At 36.6% G+C, this 21894-nt stretch overlaps 2 protein-coding genes and 1 pseudogene across 4 annotated transcripts; 2 read left to right on the top strand and 1 right to left on the bottom strand.

The window, feature by feature from the left end:
• Window positions 1–1030: 1030 nt before the first annotated feature.
• LOC117238917 lies at window positions 1031–6958 on the bottom strand (annotated as a pseudogene).
• On the top strand, window positions 4400–15185 carry LOC117238918 (probable glutathione S-transferase 5). 3 transcript variants are annotated; one of them, XM_033504119.1, is made up of 5 exons: window positions 4400–4952; window positions 6064–6359; window positions 12528–12726; window positions 13789–13956; window positions 14899–15185. In XM_033504119.1, the coding sequence occupies exons 3-5, from the start codon at window positions 12582–12584 to the stop codon at window positions 14934–14936; spliced, it is 351 nt and encodes a 116-aa protein (XP_033360010.1). In that variant the 5' UTR covers window positions 4400–4952; window positions 6064–6359; window positions 12528–12581; the 3' UTR covers window positions 14937–15185. The 3 variants fall into 3 exon arrangements, 2 of the variants coding, with proteins under 2 accessions (XP_033360010.1, XP_033360011.1); XR_004494301.1 differs by lacking the exons at window positions 13789–13956; window positions 14899–15185 and adding an exon at window positions 8701–8899 and having other exon boundaries at window positions 12528–12537; XM_033504120.1 differs by lacking the exons at window positions 4400–4952; window positions 6064–6359 and having other exon boundaries at window positions 12435–12726.
• An 862-nt stretch (window positions 15186–16047) lies between these two features.
• LOC117238919 lies at window positions 16048–17138 on the top strand. The gene is made up of 2 exons (XM_033504121.1): window positions 16048–16341; window positions 16381–17138. The coding sequence occupies exons 1-2, from the start codon at window positions 16333–16335 to the stop codon at window positions 17080–17082; spliced, it is 711 nt and encodes a 236-aa protein (XP_033360012.1). The 5' UTR covers window positions 16048–16332; the 3' UTR covers window positions 17083–17138.
• Window positions 17139–21894: the final 4756 nt, after the last annotated feature.

The following is a 21894-nucleotide window of genomic DNA, read 5'->3' as shown; positions in this document are numbered from 1 at the left end:
ATCCACACTCTCTCGGCAACGCCACTCGCAACCTCTGTCTCCGCTCGACTCGCACTCTGCTTTTTTAATCACACTCTGTTTTTCGAATGACTCATCGTTCCTTTGTCTTTTTCTTAGCCCCACCACGCACGTGCTCCGCAACCGCTCGTAGTCAAAGTCACGTAGGCCTTTTTTTGCGTAACCTATTCGACCGAAAGACCGACGATACATTGTTGGGCCTGTCGGTGCTTCGACTTTCTGGCGACATTGTTTATAGTTCGCCAGGTATTTCTTAGGCCTTTCGTCCACGATACTACAATACAAATAGCCATTGATTGACAATATACCGAAGCAATTCTAGTTTAATTTGAAGTCATCGATCCTTTGATATTTTTGGAAGAATAGTAAAAGTACAGAGAAAACAAGAAAAAATGGCGTTAACTAAAAGATAGCTCCAATGTATCTCATAAATATTATCTATATATCATTTGTAAGATGTAAGTGACCAAGATATCGAAGTATACAAAAATTGTATGTAATGATTAATACTTGAACGTTACTTACATTTATGTACATGAAAATTTGATCTTTTATTAACTAAGTTATTGATCGACAAAATGACTTCCTACATAATTCTCCGCCTGAACTGAAATGCATATTTTTTTTTACGCAAGCCTTATGTGTAGCTAGCAACGAGCAAACAGATTAATTACTTTACACACGGTCGTATCTTGTTTGCTGTAGGCGAGTTCTCTCGTGTAATCAACGAAGTACTCAACTTTAAAGCGATAACAGAAGAACATTATTGTATCGATAAAAATCATGCTTTTTTCAAAGAAATATGTAACTCGTATTTTTTTAAAGCAACCCTCATAACGTATTGAATAAAATAATCATACATTTTTTTTGTTCAACATTTGTAAAATACGATATTATCAAGATCACCAAGGAGGTAATCTTCAATTCTTAATGAATATAATAAAAAACATAATTAATGATTGTTTGATGGTTTTATTATTATCTCTATAATACAAAAGCACAACATCGTGACAACAGTTTATATAGTTCGTATGTTTCTGTAGGAATACACAAATAATAGTTCTCTATCACAACGTAATCTAAAGGGAAAACCCTAACTAAATGACAAAAATATCGGTAATAACTGGAACTAATGAATGTTAAAAACAATCAGTATATTCCATACAAACTTCCATCAACACGATTCGTTCTTCATTCTCTCAACACACTAAGACCGCAATCTTTAAACGCTTATAAAACCATAAGCAATCGTGAAGTTTAGAATTCGCTAACTGGGCGTCTCTCAATCCAGTTTTTGATCTTGGGCAGAAGGAGGACCTTTTTCTCCAGCAGCTTCAGATTCTCGTAATTCTCGATCAGATCAGACTTGTACATAAAGTTCAAATAATCGAGCAGAGCAACGAACGTTAAATCAGCCCAAGAGAGAGTACCATCGTAGAAGTAGCCGTCATTTTCCTTCACTTGCTGGTCCAAACTTTCTAAAATGAACGGCAGCGTCTCTTCAGCAGCCTTGCGTTTTGCAGCTTTGACCTTCTCGTCCTCCTCATAGTGGAAGGCGGCAATTTCTGAAAATTTGTTTTCAGTTAAATACTATTCGCTAATGTTATACTAATTTGAATACAGTGTTGTGCGAAATTTAAATGATACTGAAGATAGAATTACAATCCTTTTTAATCCTTTGTCTTGTATTGTTGACATACGTGTATCGTTCGATTAAATCAAATATTAAATCGGATTTCAACTAATAAATACCTGAACAGATATGTACTATCTGTTATCAAGATTCTCATAAGATTTATGCAAAACAGCATTGGATACTCACTATGACGAATATCATGAATAGTATCAACAGTGGCATCAATATGAAGATTTGCCCAGTCAGTTTTTCCAGCTAAGTCATATTGTTTGGCTAAGTAACGGCAAATAGCTGTAGACTGAGCAACCTTCCTTCTATCAGCTACGAGCATAGGAAGCTGGCCATAAGGAGTCACTAAAAATATACAACTAATAGAATCAAAGATTCTATCGAACAAACAGATTATGATGCTTCTTAAATATCTAGCTTCCTGTTATCTGTTTTGGAAAGATATAATTTAATTTATTGATAATTTATCAGCAAACAAAGGACATTGTCTCCTTAACAATACCTATTGTTCTCCCACATATCTTATAGAGCAATGGAGAGTAAACAATAATCTCTGTTATACTCTGCATAATTGTGTTCTACTTTATTTAGCTACTTTAGTTAAATTAGGAAAGATGAGATTTAAGAAACAGAATTTCTTTAAATTTTAAGCTTACAGGGCTTTACTTCTGGCCAGACGTCCTTTTTGATACGTTCATCTTCAAATGGAATACTAGCATAGCTGAAGAAGAACGGGTTGGTTCTGCCAATGCCGTAACTGGGAAGTAAGTCAATTTATAGAGCGGCATCTTCCTGGAAGTATAATATATACAAAGTAAAAACAAAGAATCATTGATGACAAGAATTATATTATTATAAATTATGAAGTATAAGACAATTTAAGTAAAAAGCATCAACTACTAACTACTCGCATAGCTATTTGTATCTTTATATTTTAATATAGCTTAGATATAAAAAGAATATTATTTTTAGATGTAATAATGTATAAACTTGCGCCAAATATTATAACAAAATATTGCACTTTCTATTTAAGTAGGATAGACATATTACCGGCATTTATCTTTTTTCTATAGCAATGAAATTGTTTATAAAAAAGTTTATAAGAAAACTATCAATTAATGCAAACAACGCATTTCAAAATATTAATTACATTCGCACGATTCGTTATCTCTAGTATTAATTTAACCATATAGTTCTATACACCCAAGACCCTCTAACAGTAATTTAGTACCATTACTAGTCGTATGTACAATGTTTGTTTGTATACAACTTTCGTAACTACAAAACATTCAGCATGATTATATATTCTTCCAAACTTAAGAAACATTTTCTAATTGCATACTTAAATTTATCGATCAATTATGAACATATGATAACATTTATTTCTTTCAACTACTAATTTTCAAATCCTCTGCTGTTCCGTTAATTGAACGACGCGCCGACTTTTCGTACAAGTATCTTGTACCTTATCTGTATTATTTAGTTATCAATAAAGAAGAAACATTTTCTAATTGTATACTTAAATTTATCGATCAATTATGAACATGTAATAACATTTATTTCTTTCAACTACTAATTTTTAAATCATCTGCTGTTCGGTTAATTGAAGGATGTCGGCTTTCTGTAGAAGTATTTCATATTTATTATTTAATTATGAATAAGGAAAAAACATACAAAATATAGTTTTTAAACGGTTTATTATTTATAAAGAGAAACTTTGACTCGAGATATATATACTATATATATACTATTTACTTACAATTTTTTTTTTAAGACTTCAAAGTCGAAACAAGCACAGGAAATTTTCAAGCCGGTTAACAGAAACTTGAATGAGACAAAAATAACCTTTAGATCAATATATGTTCTTCTTCCCCCCTGTTGCTTCCACGTAACTCTTATCCTATTGGTGGAGCTGTGCTGATATGTGAAATTATGACTACATAAAAACATCCGGAAAGACTCATTGAATGATTTTATAGTTTAAGGTTAATAAATTTCCATAAATTAAAGTTGAAAATTTATGAGAACATGTTTTCTGTAACAAAACTTAGTAAAAACAAACTAGTAAGGTTTATAGATTCTTTAATGATTATGTATGTATTCATAAACTAGTTCGATAAACATCGTTCGATAAAACGTCGAACAACACACGACATTGAAGCGCGAAATTTCAAATTCAAGGAAAGATAAATAACAAATATTGCGAACAAATGATATTAAATTTACAATAATCTCATGTAAGAAAAAATAAAAGGGATAAAAGTAGTACAGAAGATAGAAAAATCTATAAAACTGGTGGCTGAAAATATATAAAATAGAAAATATATAAAATAGAAAATATATAAATTTATGTTATTAGAGTTTAGCACTTCTGTCGATCAATGTGTTACGAACGTTCGCGGAGAGACGCAGTCGCAGTAGCGAGAGGCGTAAATTCTCGCTACGATTCGGTGAATCGACGCCGCGAAGTAGTCGTTCCCCTGTTTCGGTTAAGATAAGAGGTGGTTAAATGAATATGACACAGTATAGTATGTTATATTTCACCGTTTATTCCAACAACTTATAACGAAGGCAGTTACGCTGATGCGTATGTACGAGATTTTTTTTTTATTTATTTGTTGAAATTACAATCAATTCTCGCGGTGAGAATATGTACGAGATGAATGAGTGACTGATCTGTGGGTGTGTCCTTCCCGGTGGAAGGATATTGACCGTTCGAAGGATGTGAAATCAGAACTGTCTTGGGAGACGATGCTGTCTCGGAGGAAAGCTAAGGATGGGTGTGTCTAGCGCACGGGACCATCGGATTTGTTGGTGACGATTTTAGTTAGGATTTTAGTTCAAGCTGAGTTGACCGTGATTCAATTCACGAATATCGGAGAGGAAAAGTCGTAATTCACAATAATACCTTCACATAAAGGAACACAGATCAGATGAGACTTTTTATAGTTAAACTTTTAACGTACTCATAGAAATGAAATTTTTTTTTTAAATAGAACTGTTACATTTTACGACACGTATAACATCGAACATTTACCAACATAGCGATGCCAGCGTACATATATATATACTGGTGTACTGGTCATCTTTTTTCCACACGTTTTTAGCTTTTTAGCTGTTTGTGAATGGGCGCCTAATCAGCCAATCAGAAATGGCCGGTATTCTATGAATCCTTCTCTTCAATGCTTGAAGAGCTGGATATTTATCCAAAGCTGGTGCCACAAACATATACTCGAAATATTCAAGGGCCGCTGCAAATACGAAGTCCGCCCATGTCGTCTGAAAAAAGGTTTGTATACATTTATTTTGTACGTCCTCTATTAAATAATTTTTTTAATTTACCTTGAAAAATGTGAAAAATCGAACTCTTAACTAAAGATCACTAGCTTTTTAGGAAGAATTTGGATTTTTATTTTATTGTCAGATTTTAATGGATAATTTTAGAAACTTCAACCTTTGGAGGTATTTGTTAATTAAAAATGACAAAACTGGTATTATGTAAAAAAGAGTAATGTGTATCCTGAATCAATGTCGAATAAAAATAATCCTTCTCACGATTCCACAACTTCATAGCTTAATTAAGTACAATTCTTCGGCGATATAATTACAAATACATTTACAGGAATTGTGTAATATGATAAATATCTCGTTAAAGAAACTGAAATCGTAAACTGTAGATTCTAGTATTCTTTCACTTTCGTGTTTCCTATGAGCCCTTCAATCGCTAAATATTTTGCAATGAAACACGTATTATTAAACAACATAATCATACTAAATTAATTTAATGTGACTATTTATTATTATTATATAATAACACAGTGATGAAAGAAATAAACTGGTCAAGTAATCTAAGGAACGATAATACGTATCTATGTCGGTGACAGTGAGAAAAATTCAGATATCTGTACTTAAGTGATTACACTTATAAGTATCATTATATATTATATAAATATGATATTTCGAATGGTATCATTTATCACTCATTAAACAAAAGTGTCATATCCAGAGAAATGATTTTACATATCTTAATCTTTGCTTTGATTACGATAGTAATAATTTCTATTAAACTTGATGAGGAAGATACATGAATAATTATCTAAAAGCTGAAAATCTTGGCAAATTCATTTGTACATAAACTAACAGGAGTGAATTTTAAAGATACACTCTGCTCTCAACAATTAAAGCTGTCTTGTCGCAACAAAGTTTCAATAATTTTTTATGGACAACATGGCCCAGTTTGCACAAAGACTAAAAATTTTAACATTAAATTTGGATAAAAAATCTTACGGTAGTAGGAATGATATATCCTTTATCTTTGCCAATAATCTGGTCGAATTTAGTCAAGTAAAATGGTATTGTTTCGTTCAAAAGTTGATTCTTCCTCGCTTCCTTCTTTTCAGGATTCTCCTCCATGCGATAGTAGCAGATATCTGAAACGTATATGAAACCAACCGTTACGTTCATTTGTGTTTTTTCCCCCAAACGAAGAGAAAATAAGTTGTGAAAGAAGGAGTAGCCTCCCATAGTTCCTACAATTTCTTCATTCTCTTTGCTTTCTTCAATATTGCCTCAACAAGTTCCTGTGGTTCACGATACTTGAAATATATACAATGTTACCAGCGTGGAAATTGTCTTGGAAACTTGGAAAATCTTTCAAGAGGAACAACATTGCTAACTGAGATTCGAGAAACGAAAGGTAAGTAAATCCTTGCTTCTACTTAGAGCTTTTTTATTTACTTCTGACGAGTAAAGTACTGTTATTAAAATTTGATTAAAAGTACCAAGAATGTCGAGATATAAACAACCATTTGTGGAAAGGTCAGGAGAAGCAGAATTAACGAATAAACGTTATATAACTCTTAGTGATTAAGTAAGAGAAGAGAAACGAGAAAAAGTCTTTTATCTAGGTCTTAATAAAGTATACTATATTTATCTAATTGTATACTTAAATTTATCGATCAATTATGAACATGTAATAACATTTATTTCTTTCAACTACTAATTTTTAAATCATCTGCTGTTCGGTTAATTGAAGCATGTCGGCTTTCTGTAGAAGTATTTCATATTTATTATTTAATTATGAATAAGGAAAAAACATACAAAATATAGTTTTTAAACGGTTTATTATTTATAAAGAGAAACTTTGACTCGGGATATATATACTATATATATACTATTTACTTACAATTTTTTTTTTAAGACTTCAAAGTCGAAACAAGCACAGGAAATTTCCAAGCCGGTTAACAGAAACTTGAATGAGACAAAAATAACCTTTAGATCAATATATGTTCTTCTTCCCCCTGTTGCTTCCACGTAACTCTTATCCTATTGGTGGAGCTGTGCTGATATGTGAAATTATGACTACATAAAAACATCCGGAAAGACTCATTGAATGATTTTATAGTTTAAGGTTAATAAATTTCCATAAATTAAAGTTGAAAATTTATGAGAACATGTTTTCTGTAACAAAACTTAGTAAAAACAAACTAGTAAGGTTTATAGATTCTTTAATGATTATGTATGTATTCATAAACTAGTTCGATAAACATCGTTCGATAAAACGTCGAACAACACACGACATTGAAGCGCGAAATTTCAAATTCAAGGAAAGATAAATAACAAATATTGCGAACAAATGATATTAAATTTACAATAATCTCATGTAAGAAAAAATAAAAGGGATAAAAGTAGTACAGAAGATAGAAAAATCTATAAAACTGGTGGCTGAAAATATATAAAATAGAAAATATATAAAATAGAAAATATATAAAATAGAAAATATATAAATTTATGTTATTAGAGTTTAGTGCTTCTGTCGATCAATGTGTTACGACCGTTCGCGGAGAGACGCAGTCGCAGTAGCGAGAGACGTAAATTCTCGCTACGATTCGGTGAATCGACGCCGCGAAGTAGTCGTTCCCCTGTTTCGGTTAAGATAAGAGGTGGTTAAATGAATATGACACAGCATAGTAAGTTATATTTCAGAGTTTATTCCAACAACTTATAACGAAGGCAGTTACGCTGGTGCGTATGTACGAGATTTTTTTTTAATTTATTTGTTGAAATTACAATCAATTCTCGCGGTGAGAATATGTACGAGATGAATGAGTGACTGATCTGTGGGTGTGTCCTACCCGGTGGAAGGATACTGACCGTTCGAAGGATGTGAAATCAGAACTGTCTTGGGAGACGATGCTGTCTCGGAGGAAAGCTAAGGATGGGTGTGTCTAGCGCACGGGGCCATCGGATTTGTTTTTAGTTAGGAGAGTGAAGGAAGTGGCTTCGTTGTTAATTGGTTAACGAAGGGTCTTAACCGCCCTCGAGAGAAAGTGGTTAGTGGGAGGAAAGTTGCAGCATACGTGAGAAAAACTAACTTTCCCTTGTCCAGTCGGGGTAGACAATAGTCTTTAGAAATTCTTCGGAAACAGACGTTTGTTTGGTTTGAAGGACCTTTTCTAGGAAATCTATGAGATTTATGGAAGGTACTTGAAACTATGGAGGATACGCTGCGAGTATCCGGTGACATCTGGTTGCCATATTGCTCGCGGTGCGACGTTACAAAATGGAATAGAAAGATTATACCACAGACGAAATTATACTTTATACTTTATTATACTTTATACTTTATTATACTTTATACTTTATTATACTTTATACTTTATTATACTTTATACTTTATTATTACATTACATCAATTGACATCTTTGGAATTACAACGATTCGATACACATTTTAACGTTTTAAACGTTTTAACGTTTAACATTCTAACATTCAGTTAGAACTTTGTATTGATTAGAGATATTGTAACAACCAGAAATATCGATACATATATCAATACTTTTACCTCGAAATTCGTAGATTCGTACTCTTCATTGTCCATACAAATTGTGTCATATATGTCCAAACCAAATTTAATTTCCAATTTAAAACCAAAATTCTTTTTCGAAAATAGCACTTCCAATTCTTCTTATTCTCACTATTTAATTGCTAGCCGTATCAAGTAACAACGAAAAAAATAATATCTAAACGTTAAGCAGGTCCATATTTTTGGGGATACAATTAAAAAAGTAAATCGTCGGTGGAATATTGTTTCACCTATCAAGAATTTTGGAAGATATAATTAGAAAGGTACAACCTGGGTAGAAAATTGTACTCCTTATCGAGCATTTTTGAAAATATAATTGAGAAAGTGGAATCTGGATAGAAAATTGTTTTACCTACGAAGCATTATAAACAGTAAGTTTAATAAAACTATACCTTGGATATTTCATATATTTTTTCATATTATACGCATTCGTTAAAATTTTACACTCCCAAACATCCTGCTATACTTGCACAAAAAAGCTCAGTCTAGTAATATCCCCCTCACTGCTCCTCGCATTTTCTTTCTAATCATCTCTCGTTCGCTTTTCCTGATATTATTCTCAGCGTAAGTTCAGAGTGGTGGTTTTTAAACTCAGGAACGCGCGGCTGTTCCTTAAATGAAGTATCAAACGTAAGAATTGCCACAGACTTAATTCTTTTCCCTTATTGTCTTTACATATTTGGAGTTTAAACGCGTTATAAGTACGTTTTTTTTTTAACACGATTACGTAGAATTCTTATTCTGAATAAATTATTTGTTTCCGCTTCATAACTGTTTCTAAATTACAGTGCATTTAATCTTGAAATGCACAGTAACATTTTATACTTTTTACGTTCTAAGGACTTTTTAGGATCGGTTACAAATTAAATTACAGTAATGGTAATACTCAATATTAATGTCAGACGTGGATACTTCCCTGTTTTGTATAGTAATTTGTTATCTTGGCATCGATCAAAGTATTTAATATACAAAGCGTACAGATTAATAAAAATTTTAATTAATCCTTCTTCTATAGTATTCACCGTTCTTTTCGAGCTCGTACCATTTCAAATAGACTTTCGAATAGATTTCAAAGATTTGTCTGTTCAAATAAAACGCGATCTTTTTTCTTTCCCTATCAGTCATCCCGTTACTGTTCCGTTGTTTCCAACAGATTGCAGATTCGTTTAAAAAACATTTGTAACGAAAAACAAACCCACTCGCAGAAATGTTATTCAATATCGCATTTATAACTTTCATAGACATCCTCCTCTCATTGCTATCATTGTAAACAGATTGAAACTTCGTTTGCAAACACTCGCGATTAAAAAAAAAAGAAGAATTAATCTTAAACAATTTTATCTTGTGTTCCATTTATAATTTTCGTAATTGTCTTCCCGACGTTGTATCATTTTAAATGGCTTTTTTCTATCCATCTATGTTGCAGCGAGATCAACGGTCCTAATTACTAAATTGCACGATGTGTTCATACAAATTCACTTTTTATGAACGCGATGAAACGAAATGAAACCTAAGTAGAGATTTGTTTTCTCATCAAGTATAACGAGTTTTATACTTTGGATAGATTGCCTCGTTGTGAGAAGGTCTTAATCGTTTATAATTGCGATTAAGTAATTGCAATAAGTCATATTTTTAAGAAACGTTCTCACATGCTGTCACACACTCTAATTAGAAAAGGATCATGATATTATTTGTTTGTAAATCTTCCTGCTTCCGGAAACTTTTCTAAATATGAAAATATTTATATACAAAATTAAATATTTTTTTCAATATCAACGCTTCTTGCGTTTATGTTGTCCTAGTCAGAATTATATTATTTCGTGTATCCTGTTGCTTTTTATATAATAGTCCTCCCGTTGGCCGCGGATTCGTTATCAAGCCTGAGGCCCTCGTCACTAGTGTCACTATCGACAATAAAGATACCCCACCCGCGACCGGACGATGGAGAACTCCAACACGGCATCGCAATCTCCCGCGAGCCCTGCCCGGGAGGGCGCCTCGTGCTCGGACTCGGAATGTGACTCGAGCTCGGATTCGGATTCAGACTCGACATCAGAAGTGGCATCCGAACACACGTTGTCGGCACGGGATCGTAAGAGAATCGTGCGCGCACTAAAGCGGTCGCTAGGGAAGAAGAAGAGGAAGAAGAGGAAGAAGAAGAAGAAGAAGAAAGGACACCGGGCAACCTGGGTATCGCTATCGCGCTTCAACCCCCAAGCCGCGGGCACAGATCCAGCCGCCTGGTGCACAGCCGTCGGCCTGCTCATGAGGGACCACCCCCTGAAAAACAGCGCACTGTATTCTGCCCTAAACCGTGCCCTAGAGGATCCGGCAGCGTATTGACTTACGCAGATAATGAACGGCAACGAGCTCACCTGGCCAGATTTTAAGGAACAATTCGCCGCGCACTTCGGTGGCCAAGAAGTAGCAGCCGCGTCGCTAATCAAGGTAGCCGAGGAACTACCGCGGGACGGCGAAACACCAGGAGCGTACGGAAATCGTATCATCACCCTCCTGGGGTCGAAGTGGCGAAATTCAACCAGGGAAGAGGTACTCGCCGCCACCGCCCTCCATCTGCTGGGCTCGCGCGATGAACGTTTTAAACGACTAGCGCTCACGAGTGACATCACGTCGGTGAAACAATTCCAAAGAGAAATGAAGCCCTTCCTATACACGGAGTGGCCAACGCCTCAGCCGTGGAGGCCATTAGCGAGCTCCGGAAACAAACGAGGCAGGTCACCCGCCCCCTGGACCAGGTGTGGCCACTGCGGTATTCACGGACATCCGACATTGGAATGCCGCAAGAGGGCGAAGTGGTAACCGAAGGAGGACCCCCGACGCCCGGAGGAAAGCCGACCGGCTGCACCGCCAAAAGCGTTGTGCTTTCACTGCCACATGCCGGGACACATCGCGTCTCGCTGTCCATCGCGGCGAGAAGAAAAACATTGCCCCGAGGACGAGCGCCGGGTCGATGCCTGCGTGGTGAAAGCCCCGACGGGTAGACTAAGCCAGCAGGCCACACACGAGGACGTGTAAGTGTCAGGATGGCCGAGTCGGAGACGAAAGGACGCCGGGGCTCCTCTGGAACTTCAGGACAACACCCTAACCTTGCAACCTAGAGCCTAATATAGCCATAACGAAACAATCGCAAGTATCCAAACCGATAGCAATCGTACGTCGATCGGAGGATCGTGTGTACTGAGGCACTCGACCGGAGTCTTGTTTCGGTGGCGTCGTTGGGATGACGAGCAGTCTTGCTAGAGAGCTGATCGGTGAAGGAAGTCGAGTGCCTTACGAGCAGGGAGTGGTGCACGTGTGAGTTAGAGCAAGGGAACCTGTCCTCCCGTTGGTCACGGATTCGTTATCAAGCCTAAGGCCCTCGTCACTAGTGTAACTATCGACAATAAAGGTACCCCACGCGCGACCGGACGATGGAGAACTTCAACGCAGAACCGCTACCTCCCGCGAGCCCTCCCCGGGAGGGCGCCTCGAGCTCGGACTCGGGGATTCAGACTCGACATATATATTATTATATATATTATATATACTATTATATCTATATAATATATGTATTTATATCTATAAATATACGTATAAATATATCTATTTAAAAAAATAAAGTTGACCTTCATATATCGCCAATAATATCGCGTGCGTAAAAAGAAACTAATTACATTTAATTCTTTTTTTACATTTATTTATTTTTTATTATTATTTCTTTCACAACTAATTACATTTAATTATTACATTTACATACATTTAACTATTATTACATACATTTACATACATTTAATTATTATTTTTTTCATAATTATATCTCGTTTGAAATATTTTTCGACATAATTAATTGTTTCAAAAACACATATTCCAGCCTTCTAAATGATTTATTTTGCGTATTATACGAATTATTTCATCTATAAATAAATTGTTCTCTATACACACAAACACGCACACAGTCTGTTAATTACACGAGTTAATTGTATCATTTTTCTCGATAAGTTGACAGAGCAAGGAAAATGAGCGACGAACCTACTTACAAACTAATCTACTTCAATGCCCGTGGTCGTGCCGAACATATACACATTTGCATATACTGGCATCGAGTATACCGACGAGAGGATCCCCGAAGAACTCTGGCCTGAATACAAGGATTGTAAGCGTGAAGAATCGATTTTTACTTTCATCGTTCAACTCTCAGGTATCTACCATTTACTCAAACTTTTCTGTATATAAAGCTTTCGTTTCACGTGCAGGCTAAACTTACTTAAAGTAAAATTTCATACGGAAGGAAGTCGAACTTTTCATTAAGTTTTGCTTCCGTAATATTGTGTTTATCGAATACCAACTTAATTCATTTACGATTCTCGAATTTTTGTGTTGCAATCTTTATTGTTTTCAATGAATCGAAGCATTTCGAATATTTTGAGAAAACCGTAAATAGGTGACTTAAAATAGGAATACAAAAATACTTCTACGTTTCTCGTTAATTTAAAAACTTTTTAGTACTTGTCGGAAAAAAAGGATAAAAAATTGAGATCAGTTCGGAAATGAACAAGAACATAGCTAAAAAGTCGAAAGAACAAAGCAGACATAAAATTCGATCTTCCGTTGCGACATTTCTATCGTAAATAGTATAATAAAAGTTTTACGCAGCATAGTCTTCGATATAATCTTATATGTCGCTTGCAGATAGAGAAACAAAAAATCAACGTAAGTCTGTAAATCAATCCTGTCGGTGTAAAACACAAAATTACGTTCGCAAGAGACATTCGATTTATATTCCTTGCATTTCAATTTTCATTACAAGAACCTTGTACATTTTCTAATATTTTTTCCGTGTCTGGTATTATGCGACGTGAATTTTTTATTCGCAGTTGTAAGTCCACTATCATTGCATAAGGTCTTCCCGCAAAACGATACTGATCGTTCCTCGTACATTCAGTACACCGCATCAGACAGATTCGTTCCTTTCCGTGAGAATTACAAATTTTATACTCGATCTTTTATCCTTGATTTTAAAAACTTTAGGTTCTTCTCAACAGTCAAAAACACGCGATACCCTGTCCATCGTAATCGTAAGAAAAGAAAAAAAGGAGAAAGAAGACATTTCTGTATTTCTTTACTAGGCCATGTTGATTAAAACCGAAATGATTTCGATTCATCTATTCACAAGAACGCAACGGCCTCGGAAGCTGTATTGTGATTTCCTATCGATCGTTTCCCTCTACACAGTGTTCATATGAGCCATGTTTGTTCTTAGCAATGCCTTATAAAAAGCTGCCTGTGCTGGAGGTAGACGGGAAACCGGTAGCGCAGAGTAACGCTGTGGCGCGATACTTGGCGAGGAAGTACGATCTAATGGGAAAGGACGAATGGGATGCGATGATATGCGACGAGCTCGTCGATACTCTTGAAGATTTGAAGCAAGGTGAGTAACTGATGAGATGACTTTGCATTTGTCTCACCACAGAGACAGACGTTCAAGAATTCATTGTGAAAAGACGAGTACAAACAAGATACGTATGTCTTTCCGTTAAGCGAATGTTACAGTTTGTTTGCAAAAGTCAGTTTTTAGATTATAGAATCGTAGATAGAATTTAGAGGATAGAAACTTTTAGTAGTCACTTTTAGTTTAGTAAAGTCTTATCGACAATAAGCAGACTACGTTATGATACAACGATTCCAACTGAAGATTTCTATCGACATCACGAATTCGATGGCTTCCAAATTTTCTTCTCTGCAATCTCAGACGCTCTACTCGAAAGAATCTTTTAGATCCCCCGACAAACACTCTACTCAGGTTATCTATTATCGTAATCTTCCTACGGGATTTTTTTTAACTGCGTTGCGTTAACGAATAACGGGATAACATCACGTTTCTCTCAACGCCTTTCAACGTTCTACAACTTTTATTCTTTGCAAATCCCTGATATATGATAAACGCTGGTTATCCGCGGAATTTACGATTTCAATTTCTTTAACGAGATATTTATCATATTACACAATTCCTGTAAATGTATTTGTAATTATATCGCCGAAGAATTGTACTTAATTAAGCTATGAAGTTGTGGAATCGTGAGAAGGATTATTTTTATAGAACTGTCTAATTTCCATTCGACATTGATTCAGGATACACATTATTCTTTTTTACATAATACCAGTTTTGTCATTTTTAATTAACAAATACCTCCAAAGGTTGAAGTTTCTAAAATTATCCATTAAAATCTGACAATAAAATAAAAATCCAAATTCTTCCTAAAAAGCTAGTGATCTTTAGTTAAGAGTTCGATTTTTCACATTTTTCAAGGTAAATTAAAAAAATTATTTAATAGAGGACGTACAAAATAAATGTATACAAACCTTTTTTCAGACGACATGGGCGGACTTCGTATTTGCAGCGGCCCTTGAAAATTTCGAGTATATGTTTGTGGCACCAGCTTTGGATAAATATCCAGCTCTTCAAGCATTGAAGAGAAGTATTCATAGAATACCGGCCATTTTTGATTGGCTGATTAGGCGCCCATTCACAAACAGCTAAAAAGCTAAAAACGTGTGGAAAAAAGATGACCAGTACACCACTACATATATGTAGTATCGTGGACGAAAGGCCTAAGAAATATCGGGCGAACTATGAACAATGTCGCGAGAGCCGAGGCGCCGTCGGGCCCATCAATGTGTCATCGGTCTTTTCAAGTGCATAGTTTCGTGGAAAAGACCTACGTGACCCTGGCTACGAGCGTCTGCAGAACACGTGTGCGGTGGGCCTAGGAAAAAGGCAATAGAATGCGACAACGGCCAGAGTGTGAGTCGAGAAACAGAGTGTGAGTCGAGGAGCCGAGTGCGAGTTGAGCGGAGACAGAGTTTGCGAGTGGCGTTGCCGAGAGAGTGTTGATTGCGTTTTGGTAAAAGTCGAGTCGCTATCTAGTTATTTAGTTGCGCTGTTTTCTGTACGTTTGGCGTGAATAGTTCAGGTTGAACAACAATCGTCTTTTTCTGTCTGATTAACATCTCCATTGTCCACTCCTTGTAAATACATTATATCACGATATTACATATTTTTGGGGGCTCGTCCGGGATTGGACAAGACAGAAAACGAAACGGTTTAACAGAGCTATTCGAGCTAGTTGTAAATTTACCGGTACGCGGTGCGGTAAAAGACGATATCGTTGACTGTTTAAGTTCGTGTAGTGTGAAAAATGGCAAACGTCGGGGACGAACGATTGTCGGGTGAAGAGGGTTCGACGCTGGAGGAGCTGAGGAGTAAGCTCGCTCGAATGAACCTCCCTATATCGGGTGCGAGGTCAGTGCTGATTGCAAGGCTGAATCGGGCGTGTAGGGCTGGACAATCGTATCCTAAGGGATCGACGGGCGGTGAAGAGTTAACCGGTCAACGAGATTTAGGAAACATACAGAGAGCTGAGCGTGATTGTAACGAAGATGAAGATGTTGAGAAAATGAATACGAAGGAGTTGAAGGAGCGCCTCGCTAGTTTGGGTTTAAAAACGACGGGAAGAAAAGTAGAATTACGCGCACGGCTACAAGCGGCCATGGATGGTAACGACATATCGTCGGAAGAAGAAAGCGACGACGAAAGTGAGGATGAAGATGACAAGAAACACGCAAGAGGATACAAGAGAGATACGCGAAGGGTGTATCAGGACCGTGATGAATATTGTCGAAGGGCATGTGTTGGTTCGACACTGAGTTTTAGAGACGTCGAAGATGCATTGAGTCGTTTAGTGGCGACAAAGGTGAAAATGTCGAACGATGGTTCGAGTCGTTCGAGGAAGTCGCTGATACGTGCATGTGGTCGGATGGGCAGAAGGCAGTCTACGCCAGGAAGCTGCTGAAGGGATCAGCGAAAATATTTGCGAGCTTCGAGTGTCATGCCAGGACTTGGCATGACTTGAAGAGGGGGCTAGTGAAAGAATTTTCGAGGAAAGTCAACAGTAGGCAAGTACATCAGAAACTTGAAGAAACAAAAAAGGAGAGCGATGAAGCATGTTTGGCTTACATGTACCGCATGCTCGAAATAGCCAGCCATGTGGACATAGAGGAGGAAGCAAAGGTGGAATACATAGTGGATGGAATAATAGACGACGAGAACAATAAGGCTATATTGTACGGCGCTACGTCAATCAAAGAGTTGAGGAAGAGGTTAGTGATGTACGAAGAGCAGAAGAGTCGCAGAGCAAAGTCGATTGTGAAGCCGGCTAAAACCCAGAAGAACGGGAAGCCCAGTCAATCTGTAGATGCAATGAAGAAAAGAAGATGCTTCATTTGCGGTAGTGAGGATCATCTAAGTGTTAAGTTTCCGGAGAGGGGAGAAGATGTTAGGTGTTCCGAGTGCAGCGGATTTGGACATATTGCAGCGAGGTGTACGGCACGACCGAAAGAGACTTGCGTAGTGTCAAGATCCGAAAAGGGGAAGTATGTGAAGGAAGTAATCGCAGGAATTAAGCTTCCATTCTCTGAAATTACTCTCAAATCTCAGAGTCAACCCTTCAAATTCTCCACACTGGATCTTCGATTCTTAATATTTGTAATATCGTAGAATAGCTTTGATTGGAGATCGGCTGAAATTAGAAAACACCGTGTACGTCGTCTTTCGTGGTTTGTTTACATCCAAGAGCGCCTAGTAACAGTGACGCGAGAAAAGATAAGCAGCGTCAAAACAGAAGTACGGTTCCACATTTCAAGGAGTGGCAATCGAGAGGCCAGAGTATGTGAGCCGAAAAGTGTGCGTGTGTGTGTGTGAGAGAGGACGAGAGCAAGAGCGAGCACGACCGAGCAGGAGTGTATTGGCGAAGATCAGAGCTAATTGGGTCGTCGAAGAGTAGAGTCGTTAGAGGTTTCGAGTCGTCGAAGAGTAGAGTCGTGAGGATTGATAGAGTTGTTAGAGAGAGAGTGTGTGTGTGTTAGATTCGTTGTGACGAGAGTGATCAAATAACTGTAAAGTTATTTGATATAGATACGAGTATTGCATTTAGTTTCCGTTAAATAAATATCGTTCTCTGTCCAATTTATATTTGTATATTCAATTTAATATGAATAAATTGTAAGTAATCGGACAAAAATTTCTATCCTTATTTTCCGATATTACATATTTGAAGCATAAATTAAAAATCGACACATTGACTACTTCAAAGAAATTAGCCCGAACGAGACATAACTCGTTCATCGTGGTTTTCGCGCGAAGTAAATATGCGGTTTCTCAATCGTTGTGAGATTCCAACGACGTTAATTCTGTCGAAACGGCGACGCGCGACGACGATCGCACATTCTGTTGCTAGCGAGTGCTTGCAAATCGCGACGATATCGAGCGTAAAGACTAAGCGCAAAAATGGAGGACACTCGGCGGGGAATTGGAAATGCTCGATGACGAAAGGTATTTCAAGGTCTAATTACATCCACATCCAATTGGATCGCACCTTCGTTCGGTTGCTAGGTCAACAACCTTCGATGTTATTCAAATAATGCAACGGCTGGAGCAGTCGGTAGCGAGTCGTAAAAGTTTCAATAAAACACGTTCCTGCTAGTGAACGTATGTTAAGACTTACACCGAGTTTTATTTCGCTACGCCGTTTACTAGTTCGAAACGATCGATTGCATAATAGTAGCTATTTCTTTCATCTCGGAAACACGATCGTAAACGGTGACAACGATCCAGCTTATTCCTGATCGTGTTAATTTCCACGCAAACTTTGTAAACATTATACGTCGCGACGCTCTCGTTAACGCGTCATTCCCTCCAACTGGAATGTCTTGCAACTTTGGTGATCCGTTTTCTGTGTAAAATTGGTTACGAGCATCAGGGGACTTATCGTCGTAATCGGTAAATTGTTTATTAAGGATCTACAGCTTTTAAGGATTTCTCTCTAGAGATTTAGAGATTAGAAGTTTCATTAACGCGTTATCGTGTCCCTAACTCGATCTTTTTTCGTGTAAATTGGTCACGAGACTTACGAGCTTCGTTGTAAATAGAAGATTAGTAATATTTCGTAGTTTCGTGATAGTATATAGACATTTTAGTGCTTAAACGCGCAATTTTTAGTTCGCTTTTCGCTCGCATCGGCGCTATGAAACGGATCAATATCTCTTTAGTTCTACGAATCATCTTTCGACCGGCTTTTCTTGGCCTACCGTTTCCTAACGCTGTCCTAATACTATCGTCTTGCTGAGATCCTTTTTCCGATTGTATCTTCTGCTTATTTTATTATAAATCCGAACTTTCATTCACGTCGTATGTTTTACAGCGTAAAATCCGCTAGAGCGTTCCAATAAATGTAACCAGTAGGTGCTCTAATACTCAAACGCACCTGTGCGTATCTCTGCATATTTGCTGAAAAAAGAGATGAATCTTACGTTACATTTTCAATATGCGTAATAAGCCGAAAATTTCTCTGATGCTAATCCTTCGTAACAAAAGGATGGCATCACTATATGCATGAAAATAGCATTTGGCAATCGTTAGAAACACAATACATGTATATATATGTAGTTGCCAAATTAACCTTCGCGGTGTTCAAAGTGAACGGCTAGAAACGATTGCTTTTTGCTATACGCGCATGGTTCGATTGCACCATAATTTAAATTTAATAAATTTAATAAATAATTTAATAAATAAAAGACGTTTCGAGAGAGGCAAAGGATGTGGTGTCGCAACGTGTTGCGCTCGCACAATGCTCCTTGGATAAAATTCCCGGAGCGCGTATTATCGCGTACGCCGCGCGAACGCGTTGAACCTTCGCGCAAACAATGAGAGCGTGAACGCGAAAAAATAGCGTTGAGCACGTAACATTCGGCCTGATATCGTTGATTGGCCGCGAATCGTCAACATGCACGGGACAGTTTTACGTAAAGACATTCGATCCGTACAATTATGTTAAGACGTCGACTATAGAACGTACTACGTTGATGCAATTAAAATTTCAATGAAACAGGAGAACGCGCTAATAACTAGTCACCCCGTTGTTGACCATAACGTACAAATACTTTTGTTTAAGAGCTGCTCGTTAGTGTTTACCGCGTGCAGCGATTAAGTGACGAACAAATTACGTTCAAAGGGTATAGAGCTCGTTCTCGATTAAAATTCTCCTAACTTTCTAATGGTATTAGAAATTATAACTTGAACGTATGTACGCGACTGGCAATAAATATCAGGACAGCCGCGGATATTTAGTATAAATCGAATATGTGTTCCATTGTCCTTAATTTCTTTTATTATCGATTATTATTATTATAATTTTTATATTAATATTAATATTATTTAATATTTTAATATTAATATTATTTAATATTTTAATATTAATATTATTTAATTTATTCTATTATTGATTCGTTCCATTCCGTTTACGTCATAATACGTAGCCTGCGGATTTTTACGCATATTTTTCAGAATATAAAGGAAGCGAAAGAAAAAACTAGAAGCTGGATAAAAAATTGTTTTACCTCGATTAAACGTTACAAAGCGTGCTACTTTCCGATGTTTTATATATTTCCACGTGTCACACGTGTACTTTGCAATTTTGCCCTTTCAGATTTCACAGAAATGCATAAAATTTCCGTGACCTAATTTTTTGGCACGTGCACGTGCTTCAAAATAAATTCGATGATATTAAATACCAGATTATAGGAACCAGAAATGAAGAGTTCTACAACGATGGAATGGGTAAATGATTGTCGATCAGACGAAAGACAATAGCAAACAACGATATAGCGATGATTAATTAATGGAAGATTTTTTCCTTTCAGCAAACAAAAATAGAACTTAACGAACTCAGTAATTGATAAATGATTACGTATAAGATAAGTGCATTTTCCAACTGTGAGTCATAGTTAACGTTTAGTTTAGCCTAGGTAGGATCTTAGCTTTGGAGTAAATAAGTATAATAGTAGCAAAAAATCGATAGAATTGTTAAAAGGCTGTGACTAATCCTGGTCGACTGGTCGGTTATCATCTGAATCTATTGTTATTTTGCTAGTATACTTTTCGAATCATTTTCAGCTGTTCTATGGGCAAGCATTCGTTTCTTTCGCGCATGCCACGTATCATTCGCTCATTAACTCGTTTTTGAAAGCTTTTACCGGCGAATGAAAAACGTAACGTACACTTGCATAATGCGTTCGAAGTGTTCGTTCGTTCAATATTCATGTAAAGGTTAGGCGATACGCGTGATAAGTCGCGATGCTACGAGATGTGATTAGATGCGGATGTTAATATCTTGTAAATACCTTTCCTCGACTATGATAATCATCGAACACTAAGAATTTCGCAAATCGATGCAATTAATCGGTGATCTTGTGGGAAGAAATTTCGATATCACGATAATGTTAACGATAGTATGTTAATTACGACTAGTACCGTTACTGTTACATTGTTTCATAATTAGTATTAGTTTAATATAGTCAACGACTCCTCCGCAAGCATCCGTGCAAGTGTTATTTATTATTATGCTCACCTTCTATTGGAAAGTTCTTGCCTTGCTCAGCAAGTCTTTTTGATTTTTTTCCTGTAGAACTTCCGCGTGTTACCGATTTTTATGCTATGTACGTGTTTGTAGGAGAATTTTCTCTGAGCCGCGAAGTTTTCTTTCGACGATTCAACGATCGAAAATCAAAGAGAACCAATGTTCTCTCTTTCGATAAAGTATGTGATGATAGCCATTGCCAAAATTATTGATATATTTATCTGGTTGAAGACAATCTAGCAAATTATACAGCAAGCCTAATGAAATAATAATAATCTTTATCATTAAATTGCGCCATTATTTCATAATTTCATTGAAGGATAATAGAAATTCACGAAGCCTTCAAATTGGATTTCATATTATAATAATGTAAACATCGTTTGACGGTATGATCTGGTTGTGAATAGGGTTGATTTGATTCAGACAGCGCCAGTCATCATGACATCGACTTCCTATCTCGTTATGTAACATTCATCAGAATAACAGACGCAATTACCGTCACTGAATTATCTTAATGACATTCGTTATTAATGAGTAAGTGTTTTCGACATACGTCGGAGGTCGCAAATCTTGGATCATCTTTCTTTATTATCTGTTTAGATCCAATCCAGTTCCTTCACAGAACTTCTTTCCCTTCAATTTACCTAATTTAATAATTCTTCAAAATTTTCTTATTTTCATTTCTCATTGCATTGTTTATTATATATTCTACAAACCCGTATGAACACAACGCAATAAATTGACACGATAAAAGCGTTGAGATAATAACCACGAGACAATACTCGACAATAATAATACGAGACAATAATAATCGAAAAGGCTGATGAAACAAAGGAATGAGTAATTTGTAAAGACAGGAAAACAGCAATTAACGTACATCCAGCTACAATTGAAAA

The sequence above is a fragment of the Bombus vosnesenskii genome, unplaced genomic scaffold (genome assembly GCF_011952255.1).
Source record: "Bombus vosnesenskii isolate JDL3184/JDL3185 unplaced genomic scaffold, Bvos_JDL3184-5_v1.1 scf7180000013758, whole genome shotgun sequence".
Taxonomy (NCBI): Eukaryota; Metazoa; Arthropoda; class Insecta; order Hymenoptera; family Apidae; genus Bombus; species Bombus vosnesenskii.
The sequence above is the reverse complement of the archived record's forward strand: the minus strand, read 5'-3'. Positions and strand labels throughout refer to the sequence as shown.